Below are 12,148 nucleotides of genomic sequence, written 5' to 3'. Positions count from 1 at the left end.
CTTGCCTAGTTTCCCCGGTTTCCCGGTTCTGGTCATTTCGGCAGGATGACCACCCTCCTCCTTTCGCAGCCGGGCTTGGGACCGTCCATGGCGGAGTTAGTTCTTTAGTTTTGATAAGAATGTCCTTTATTTGTGTTTGCTGCCTAATACATGTGTTTCTCTTCTATCTAACAGTCTGATTCCTAATATAATTTGTTCCATCCTTTGCTGTGTAGTTTTCAGCTTCTCTTTTATTCTTTTGGTGAGTGCTCAAGTTTCACTCTGATAAGTCATGGTGGGAAGTATACATTGGTTCATTATTTTACATTTCAGACAAATTGGGCTATTGCTCCTCAGTATGTGACTACATTTCCTGAATGCTATCCATCCGAAATTTATCCTTCTCTTGACTTCCAGCCATTTATCATTATTACAGCCAATGACTTGTCACAGATATGTATATGAAGTCCACCTTTTCAATTACTGCTTCTTCAATGATTATATCCCTTTCTGTAGCATACTTGTCCATCATTACTTTTGTTTTAGCCATATTCATCTTTAGTCCGAAATCCTTACTAACTCTGCATAACTGATTAAGATTTTCCTCTAATTATTTGAGATTGTGACTTATGATCAAATGTCATCTGCAAATCGTAAATGGTTTAGGTACTCCCATTCACATTGACTCCTTTCTGCGATGAGTCTAATCTTATGAAAGCTTCAAGGGCAGCAGTAAACAACTTCCGAGATATTGTATCTCCTTGTCGAACTCCTTTCTCAATTTTAAATTTGCTACTATCTTTGTCTAGTCTAATAAAGGAGATAGTATTCTCATATATTTTCTTCAAAATCATAATATATGGGGTGTCTGTGCCTTGTCTTTCTAGGGCCCGAAACATTGCCCTATGCTGTATGGAGTCAAATGCCTTTTCATAATCCACAAATGCCAGGCATAATGGTGTTTTATATTCATTTGCTTTCTACATTAGCTGTGATATTACGTAGTATATATATCTCATACCAGATCTCTAGTATGAGAAAAGTGCTCTGAGGAATCATTCAAAGTTTTTAAAAAGAAAGAATTCATAATAATAACACTGAATGGTTAAAATTTTTTATATTCTCTACATATCTTTATTAATTTAAATATCCTAAATTAGTTTTGTTGGTTGCTTATACTTCTTTGTACACATAAGATATTTAAATATCTTTCTAAATACTTTTTCTATTTGCCATTAGAAAAAATTATCCCTCTTGTTACAATTGGTGGACCATCTGTGCTTGGGAGGTTCGAGTGAGGGAACAATTTAGTAACTTGACAGATGTTGCCCCAAAGATAAAGCATGTACATAAAAATTGCTAAGAGTATTGGAATATCTTGGAATGAATCAGTAATGAAAACAAAATAAAAAAGAAATAAAATAAATTCTTGGCAATGTACTTCCTACTGTGTTCTTTATGCCCGTCTGTCAGTTTGATGCCTAACCAAGTATGTTAGATTTGGCACTATAGACCTGAATGTGTTGTGTTAATGAATGAATCACAATTGGATAGATGTGTTCGAAAATTTATGGGTAATGCATCTACCAACTATCTATACTACTCGTAGGGGGAGGATACCTTGCATTCAGAATAAAACATAAATTTAATGCTTCAGAAAAATCTGTTAGTAACATGAAATACATATAACATACTTGCTAATTTTTCTAACAGTTCTGTGGATATTTCAAATATAGGAATAAAGATTATCTTTAAGTTTGTGTAATTAACTTTGTTATTAGAAAATCAGACATTGATTTTCATATTGTTGAGCAAGCAGAATGCCTGACTTCCCTATTACTGGCAAAAATTTCAGAATTGTAATGTTAAATATAATTAGAAATGAAAGTTTGTGAATTGTTACTCAAGCCACAGTTAAAATTTACTCCTGCCAATGTATTTTGAACATAGTTATCTCATCCAGTGAGTGTGGTGAGAAAGTAGTTTACATAGTCAGTGAACTTTTGCCATTACTTACACAGAAACATCTAGCCTGAAGGAAGCTGGATAAGAGATGCTGTATGATGTATTTTCTGGATGAGAGATCCTGAAAATACTGTATCATCATTTGGGGGGGGGTCCAGTCTCAACAGCATGTTTCATTGTTTATAGTTACTGAACCACAAATAACTAAGATTATCAATTTCAGTGGATGTAAATTTAGAATAACCAAAAGTAAGTATGGGAAAAGTGAGACATAACATTTGATTATGCAAGCCAATAAACATAATAGAAGAAAGTAGTCCTATCCATTTTTGTGAAAAGTTAACACAGTTGAAGTATATTAGTGTTTTGTTAAATTTTTTGATAAATTTCATCAGAATTTGTTCTAGTATTAGTCATATGGTGCAAGGAAGCCAGTGGCTTTTTCTGAACTTGCAAAAAAATAAATAATAACAATAAATTAATTAAATACTTGTGCATTTCCCTCTCCCTGTAGGTACTTATCCAGTAGAACTTTTGAATTTTCTTCAATTTGTGGCATTGCCACAGTAGACCGAACTTGTAGTTTAATGGAAAGATTGTAGTTCGTATATATATTTCAGAATTAGACTAGAACTAAATTTTGAATTTCTTAAATATTTATTCAGCTAGAGTCGAGCTGATAGGCTGTATTATGTTAGTGAATTAGTTATTAAACCTTTTTTTTTTTTTTTTTTTTTTTACTATCTGCTGTTTCCTTCACCTTTTTCTTAAAATATTGTTGGAGCATGTAATTCCTTGTTTATTTTTTGAGGGAAGGAAAAAGCAGGTGCTGGCCATTAATGTTACTAATAACTGTAATAAAAAAGAAAATATTCTTGATTTCGTATTCAGTTGAAATTTAGTCTTTGTGTATAACCTGTTTACTTCAAATTGAAGTATTTTCTCTGCCTCCCTCCACCTCCTTAAATCCACCCAGAGATAAAGATATATCAGTTTTCAACCTGATTATTGATATTATCCTTCCATTACTCACACCCTAAATTTAACAAAGATGCTTGTGTGGATCTGTGAGACACCCCTTTTTGTTTTAATTATAAAAAATTAATTCTTAGCCTTTTTACTGAATTGAAAAGAAATCTGTTAATTGTGATTGCCTGGCATTTCTTAATGCCAAACAAAAAATTAGTGTTTTGTAATTCAGAGTATATCAAACTGAAAACAGAAAACACTGTATTATAGCCAGTTAAAGAATGTTGGTAGACAAAAGGTACATGGGAAGATTTAATTTTATTTGCAAATTTAAAAAAAATAAATAATATTAATTATAATAATAATAATAATGGCCACTGTTAGATGCAACTACGGCAGAAGGTTAAAATTTGGAGACAAGTTACAAAAAAAAATGTACATATTACACAGGAAAATTGTTAATCTGTGTTGTAGACCTGCTGTTTTCCCAGACACATGTATAAGACAGTGTGCCGACTGGGCTAGCCAGGTGGGTAAAATGCCTGCCTGGCAACCCACAGGTAGCAGGTTCGAATCCTGCCTCGGGCTTGGATCAGAGTAAAATGCAAAAAGTGCATTATGGCCACAGAAGCCGATGCACCAACAACTAACAAAAAAAAAATAAGACAATGTATAAAATACCAGAATGAATAAAGGCAAACATTTTCTTGTTGTCCACTTCCATATAAATCAGTAATATATCATTAACTTTAATTGTCTTTAGAGATGGAATGATGACAATATCCTTAAATTTTTGGAAAGCTTGCTCAGTAAACCAGCTTGTTCAGCAGTAGTGCACAGATGACTACATATCAGCATTGTAGAAAATATTAGTATTGTTAAGGGGTTTTTGTAATTTATTTATATGTAGTATTGACAGATTGGATGCCCCCCCCACATATGAGCTCTATTTATGTTGATAGATTAACAGCTGAAATAACAGAATGGAATAATGAAAACCTTCATATTCTTTCTGAAGCATGACTACACAGAAAAAAATTACTGTGTGTGTCTTTCAGTATGTGGCTGGTCTTCTTTTCTTTACAAAAGATTGTAATTTTTAAGCATTATTAGGAACCTGATAATGTCCAAAATAATATGGTTTGTTTTACCACAAACTGTACATATATGGGTGGGTATACCCAGGGTTATTAACAATCCTACCATCATGAAGGCAAAAGAGGTGATTTGGGTGATTTGACTTTGCTGAAATGCAGCCCACTTGCCTCACAAGTGGGACATGAAGGTCAGTGTTTCAGACCCCCAAGTGGCAGGCCAAGCTGTCATATCTGGAAGAATGGGACAAGCCGCAGGTTCCATAAGTAGCATTACGTAATGATTTTGGCTTTTTTACACACTAGGTGGATTTGCAGGGTTCCCTACCTTCCAATAATAAAAAATGATCCCACAACCCTAATTTTCAATGATAATACTATACAGCTGAATAGGAAGAGGGAAAAAATTAGAACATATAAATGAAGGTAAATATACAGTTTTATTGCATTTCATTATGACTTGCATGATTTTCCCATTGTCACATAACACAATGGGAAAGTCATGCAAGTCATAATGAAATGAAATAAAATGCAATGCAATAAACTATATTTATATGACATGACAATGGGGAATTCATTTATTACTTATTATTAATTTGCAAGAAATATTCTGTAATTCTGTTCTGACTACATATGAATGGAAGATGGAGCTATATCAATAGTTTTATGGATTGTGATTCCTAAAAATTTAGCAGTTATGCAAATGTGACAGTTTTGGATGACCATCCCCCTCTCCTTTTTTTTGTTATTATCTAATTTATAAAAATTTATGAACTGATTTTCACCTGATGTGTAATGCAAATCAATTCAGGCAAAATTCTGAATGTGTATTTCCTTGTTGTGCATAAGGGGAACAGTGAAAAGACGATTTCGTATTACAGGAAGGGAAAAAAATCACTTTTAACATTTTTTGTGAATGTGTGTATTGCCATGTTATGGAAAAATTAAAATAAATTAACAGACCTTATTATGAGTTATGTGATTTTTCAATCATCCTATATGATAAGTATAAATCCTTAAGAAAATTTAGGAAACCATCCATAATTAGATGTGGGAAATGGAAATTGCATCACCTTCATCCTTTTTAAGGGCACTAGAAAAATATATGTTTCATGATAAATGAGATGGTCAGATTTTTAAAATTATATTGGAGCACAGTTTGTTTGTTTGTTTTTTAAACCAGTGTTTAGTTGAAAAGCTTTTGAATCTTATTCAATTTGAGCAAATATGATATTTGTAACCATTTCAGTCATCTGAAATCTCCCTCTCCCCATCAAACTTGTTAATTTACTCCATTGTCTTTGCAGATTTTTGAGGTGACTAACCTACTACAAAATAATATTCTCTTCTTTTCTCCCTTTCCTCCCACACAAAATAAGGTTTACCTCCTTGAAACTGTTTAACTTTAGGTTGAGCTATTACAATGTTCACATACTTTTGCAATGGATGAGGAGTGATTTAATTTTGAATTTAATATACTAACAGTTTTTTCCACTAATGATTATCTGTAAAAAATTAAACACATATGTGCTAATAAAGTTGTACATATGCAGGTGTCAATTACTGCGCTTGAAGAATGTCGACTGCTACTGTGGCATCGTGATAAGCTGAAGCTCACTATATGTGGCAATCAATTTTTACAAGCTGTGTTTGATAACCTCCTTGGAAAGGATGTAGTTAAAAAACTGATGCTAATGACAGAAACTTCTTGTAATGGAGTACCCTTAGGTGATGAAATTTTCTCAGAAACTGCAAAGTTATTGGCCAAGACAAAAGAAGGAAGAACAGGCATGGATGTGATGTTGACTCGCCACATAAGCAGTAAGCCTATTTTTCACCATTTTGTAAAATTTAATTACTTCTTGATTCATTAAATGGAAAAGCTTTTAAAGTGTCTGTCATCTCATCTTTGGGTGTTTCTGCCTTTACAGGTGTTGGTTGATGACCATAAATTATTTATTTTAAATTACTGTAAATTTTTGTTGATCTGTTCATGTTACATTTTGCTATTAACATTACTATGTTAATTCAGAATATATATATGATATTTGCTCGTAAATAGTCAGTGTACTACATAGTGATTTGTGTAGTTGCCACAAGAGAGGAAAGTAACAAAAGGACATGGCATGCTTTTAAGGTTTGTAATGCTGAATATTACATATTAGCTACTTACTGTAGTAATTTATGGTATATTAAAGAATGTGCCATAATGCATATTAAAGAATAATTCCAACTCATAAAATGCAATGGCTTCGTTCAAAAATGTAATAAATATTAAAATATATCTTGGTTCTTTGTCTTGTTTGATTTCTGGTCTGACAGTGTGGGTCTACCGTCTTCTGGTATTATTCATAGAAGTCACATTTACTATAAGTTATCTTTGATAAAGGAGGCATCTGCTTTTGAAAGCTTCAGTGACATATTTTAGTATTTATATATTTTAAAAGTTGTTTTTTTTTTTTTTTTTTTTCAGTTTTTGAATTAAATGCCAAAATAATTGAATCTGGGTTTGAGAGATAATAAAATATGAAAAAGTGGAATCAGCTGTTTTAAAATTATCCTTCCACAATATGACTTTGTTGTCTATAATTAAAGAAAAAAATATGTGATTTATAGTCTCCCAAAATAATAGGTTCTGTTTTAACCTGGCAGCAGTAGCAGATAACCTGGCAAGTGATCCTTGGAAATAACATTCCTGTATTAAAAATTAATCAATGATTAAAAATCTGAAATTTTTTATACCTTCCTATATATAGTAAAACTTTTACTGCAATAGTTTCTTAAGTGATTTTCCTATAGTTTTTGTATAGAGGTTGTGTGAGAACCTGTCAAGTGACCCACCACTATCTTTGCAACTGTTTGGTCTTTTCCTTGAAGAGTGATATGGTGTCAGACAAGCACTGATTCTGTGTTTCTTTATAGTTTCAGGTTTCTTGTTTTTCTTTTTCCAATAGTTCAGTAAACGCCTACAGTCTTATCCTGTTTGATTTTGAAAGATCTATTATTGTTTTCACATAATAAAAATGGGAACATGAAACCAGATATTGTCTCAAGATGGCCACTACACTGTGGAAAGTAAAATACATAGTTTCAAATTTTGTGCACCATGAAGTGCGCAAAATTTGCAATAAACCTGAAAATGGAAGTAACTAATAATATCATATATGTATAATATATTTTTAATAATATTTACTAGGGCACTTTGCTCGCTGCGCTCGCTTCTTTTGATAAAATAAAATACAATACTTACAGAAGCTTTTGACACTGTCTCTCATCCCCAGCTATGAATACATAAATATGCTACAGTATCTATATAATATCAGTGTAGATACACCATAGACAGCTCTTAAAGAAAAACTATGATCGTAGTGTGAAAGGCATCATTTCATCCTTATCTCATATTGTGCTCATCCTTCACGGGTTACCAAGTATTGCACTACCCGGAATAAGTAATGCTTCACTAATAGAGAAGACTATTGTTATTTATTCTTGGTGGGTGCCACCACCCAAATGGACCATTTCAAAACTAGTTGGCTTTTCATCGGTGAGTACCTTTCACACTACAATCGTAGTTTTTTTTTTAAGAGTTGTCTATGGTGTATCTACACCGATACTATATAGATATAGAATCTTAAAATATTATGCCTTGTTACATTTAGTTTATTTAAATAAATATGTTACATATGGAAATCAAGAATGGTACCATGTGGTCATGTTAGATAAACATAGCATATGACCACCTTAAAGAGAAGCTTGTTTTACCACAGTAAAACAAGCTTCTGTTAAGTATTTTTGTATTTGTTATGTATTACATGTAACCCACATCCCTCTTCTACCATTGGCTGAATAAATATCATTAGGAGAAAAATTATTTTAATGTATAGAAAGAGATATTTTATATATATATATATATATATATATATATATATATATATATATATATATATATATATATAAGAAAAAATATATCTGCATGCACATGTTTGAAATTTTGTGCAATTAAGTCTTTTAAAGTGGAAAATAGAAGAGAATAAGAGATTAGTGTTTCTATTTTGTGCCTTTTTTTTTTTTTTTTTTTTTTTTTGAGATTTTCAGCAGAATTATTATAGTGCTGCCTCCGTAGCCAGGTGGGAAGGAGCAGCAGTGCGTAGCACACACTTCTTGATTAGACCGGGGTTCGAGCCCATCACCACCAAATACGGAGGATGTGGAAAGGTCAGGGAATGACCACCGCATATCCCCGGAGAAATATGGCCTTAGTTGCTAATGCTCCTAAAAACCAAATAACAAACAACAACAAACAGCAGAATTATTATTATTTTTTTTTTTTTTTAGTTTTTTTTGAAAATAAAAAATGCAAAACACGTGGCATGTTTTAAAATTTAATTTTTTTTTATTAAAACTTAAAAAGTGTGTAAGTAATCCAGGCACGAGGGTGCACATGTACATGTGCTTTATATTCAAGCCTGTGATTACTGAATATGGTGCTGTTTGTTGTATTCTGTCTTGTGAATTCCTCTGACCATGTAGTTGGCTCGGAGTATAAACAGAAAGTTTATTTTATTTAGAAGATGAAATATTAGCACTGTTTAATCAGAAATTAAAAAGATTGATCACCTGACAGGTGACCAATCTTTTTAATTTCTGCCACCATTTTTGCTACACTTTGGGGTGCCACTGCTGCTGGGTTAAGTTTGAACCTGTATTATGATGATAGGCTAGAACTAGATGTAAAACTAGGAGTTGCCTATACTATTAAAATGTATAATGTCTGCAAGTACAGTAAACCCCGCAATTCGTGGTATCTGTATTCGCGGTCGCTGATTTAAGATAAAATGAAACCTAAAAAATGTTAATTTTAAAGCCACCGTGAACATTTTCCGCCATAAAAAACATAGGCGTGGCTAAAATTATCTTTCCGGGTCAAAACAGCACTTAGTGGGTGGGGGAGAGGGGTGGCAAAATCGCGAGCGTGGATGTTTCTCGCTAATCCTTGTTCAGTATGTGTTATGCACTTGTCATGGAAGGTTTCGTCGTTTGCTTTTAATTTATATGCTTATAAATTGATATGCTTACAAAAGTGATAAATCTACCGTTTTGCACAGTAAAACAGACTTTTTTGAGTGTGTTAATGGAAGAAAGTGACTTTATTGTGGACAAGTTCTTTCTAACCCGTACAAAAATATGGCTACGAATAACAAGGGAAATGTGAAAAGATCAAAGAAGGTGATGACATTAGAGAATAAAATTGAGTTATTAGATAAAATTTCTAATGGTGAAGGTGTCTTCTCGGTGGCAAAACATAAAATCAATGAGTCAACGATACGATCGTTGACTCAAAAATCGGAAGAAAAAATCCACCGTAGTGTCCGTGAAAACGCGCTAATTGTTTCAAAAATTTGCTCTGTAACTCGTGATGTTAAATTAGAATAAGTTGGAATTAGAATAATTATATTAATTAGAATAATGGAATTAGAATTAGAAAAAAGTAGAATAAGTATTCGTGAAAAAGCAAAACTCCTTTATCAACACCTTAGCGAAACTGGTGATAGCACTGGCGGGATAAGTTTTTTTTTTTTTTTTTGCTAGCAAAGGCGCTGGTTTGAAAGATTTGTTTGAAATTTCTAATAAATATTACATTTAATATTAAATTGTTTCTTATTTTCATTTCGATGCCATATGCTTGCATTTCACTATGTACTGTCTAGTACATAGTCATATTATGAAGGTACATATAATACACACACAGACAAAATTTTAGACTTTATTCCATAGTAATAAAGACCCCTTTATTACTATGGAAGCCATAACTCAGTATTCGCGGCATTTCTCAAGAACGTAACCCCCGCGAATAGCGGGGGTTTACTGTATCTTCTTTCTTCTCAGCTTGCACATGGCACTAAATTATAAGTTCTGTTAACCTTTCATTTTTGGGATTAAAAAATATTTAATAAAAAATTATTTAATTTAACATTTATTGTATTTTGAATAAAAGTTTGTATATTTTATGGGATAGCATTGTGCTGCATTCTTTAGTATGGATAATATTCCTAACCCCAGAGGCCTCTTTGTATTAATTCAGTAATAAAATAAAAGAAAGGATGAATGATAAGCAAAACGAATTGCAATTATTGACTATAGCCCATAGAATTCTCTGTGCAAAGGCATGAATAATTATCTGCTAGTTCAATTTTTCCATTTTGAACCTTTTATACATTCCTAGAGTACATTATGCTACAAAATACATAACATTACAAATGTCTAATGAGGTGTGTGCCAATGCCATTTCATTCATGTGTGTGTGACCATTGCCCACACTTATGACAATGCACCACTGAGATAAGCAACTTCTAATGTGGTATCTTGCATATGAATGTTACACAAAGAATGACCCCACTAGCGTGCACACACATTTTACACATGCCTGTAAAGTATTCTAAATGTGTGCAGAAATTGTGTACAAAACCATTGTGACAGACACCTTTCTATCTTATTTGCATAAAGAACAACAAAATTGTGATGAATAAGATTAATCATTGTTGGTGTAGACTTTCTCATGTAACATTCATATGAAAGATATCACATTGAAAGTTGCATTAATGTTTAGTGGAAGAGATGGAAGGTAAGTAGTGGAAGTATAATAGCATTTTTCGTATATTCTGTTTTGTTCAGCTTTTAGCATACATATATAGTGGGTACAGAGTAAAGTTTATATGTAAGGTCATGATGATTGCATGTGATTAGATGTCACGAGTCCTTCAGACATTCTTACACTATATGCAAAAGTCTTCGTTTCTTTTTGGTTTTCCTGTAAGGTTTGTATCCTTTATATTCGTGTATTACTAGTTATCATTAATATTTTGCAATAACAGATATATACAAAGATGATGATAAAAGTTTTTTTTTTTTTTAATACTCTGGCATAACCACACAAGTCATCAGAGGAATTTAGTCATGTGAGACTTGAACCATGGTCACTCAGATGTGCATACTACTGCACTCTTGGGCGCCTCCGTAGCCAGGTGGGAAGGAGCAGCAGTGTGTAGCATACGCTTCTTGATTAGACCGGGGTTCGAGCCCGTCACCACCAAATACGGAGGATGTGGAAAGGTGCTCCAAATGCTCCTAAAACCAAATAACAGCAACTACTGCACTCCTGCAGTTGAAACCACTCTGATGTATCAGGCCTTCATTACAATCAAGAGTAATGGACAAGTATGCTGTTTGCATTCTGTCCAGGGATGGCTCCTGTCTAAATTTATGGAAAATCTGATTGGATGTTTGTAAATATCCTTAAAAAATATTTGGGTACAGGACTTAGATTTTAAACAGAGTTTAAAGTGTGTGTGTGTGTGTGTGTGTGTGTGTGTGTGTGTGTGTGTGTGTGTGTGTGTGTGTGTGTGTGTGTGTGTGTGTGTGTGTGTGTGTGTTCTCATTTTGACTTTTTATCTAAAATGAAACAGTGATAAATATGTATGGTAGTTGCCATGTTTGATTGTATGCACTTCAACTTGTTGGAATAGTCATTGTGCATGACTGAGTGCCTTCCCTACTATTTTTTATGCTACTTCCAAACTTTCTGCACTAATGGCAAATTTGTTTTAGGTAATGCATGCTACTTCAAGTCATGCATATCACCAAGAATCAGTGTGGCTCCTATAATTATTTTTTTTAAATGTATTTAGTAATTTTTGACATTAAACACTACCAACCTATGTTCTCTTCAGCAATCTCTGACATAAATAAAAATGTGTTCTCAAGTCTATAGTATATTTTCAGTTTTATTTCATTTATTATTATAAACGAGTATAGTAGAGGTTACAATGAATGTCAAACCAGCCTCTTCACCATGCTCAATGAAACTGTAGAGATATTACTCTGACAGTTACCTTTGGAATTTCTGATTTGCTTTTAATTCTTCCCTGTGAGAGCTTGTATGTATACCACTCCTTTTAAGTAGTTTAAAAAATAAAAATCTGGGAATCGTGGTGGCCATAAAATTTTGAAAATAAGATGATCACCAAATGAATCGCTCTACAGTGACACTGTTTTATTAAAAGTGTAGCAAGTTGCTCTGTTCCGTCTGAAACCCAGCATTCATATTCATCCCTAATAACAAAATGAATGGTTTCTGAATTCCT

General features: G+C 32.9%; 1 protein-coding gene across 1 annotated transcript in view; it reads left to right on the top strand.

Annotated features, from left to right (window-relative positions):
- Positions 1 to 12,148, top strand: part of LOC150081293 (popeye domain-containing protein 3-like) — a 127,985-nt gene that overhangs the window by 30,816 nt on the left and 85,021 nt on the right. The window contains exon 3 of the mRNA XM_090379207.1: positions 5,561 to 5,828. Within this exon, the coding sequence (XP_090235333.1) occupies positions 5,561 to 5,828 (268 nt within the window). The remainder of the gene's footprint in view (positions 1 to 5,560; positions 5,829 to 12,148) is intronic.

The sequence above is a fragment of the Mastigoproctus giganteus genome, chromosome 8 (assembly GCF_048544385.1).
Source record: "Mastigoproctus giganteus isolate SK-2022 chromosome 8, ASM4854438v1, whole genome shotgun sequence".
In the NCBI taxonomy this organism is placed as follows: domain Eukaryota; kingdom Metazoa; phylum Arthropoda; class Arachnida; order Uropygi; family Thelyphonidae; genus Mastigoproctus; species Mastigoproctus giganteus.
Note: the sequence above shows the minus strand (reverse complement) of the source record. Positions and strands in the feature narration are given on the sequence as shown.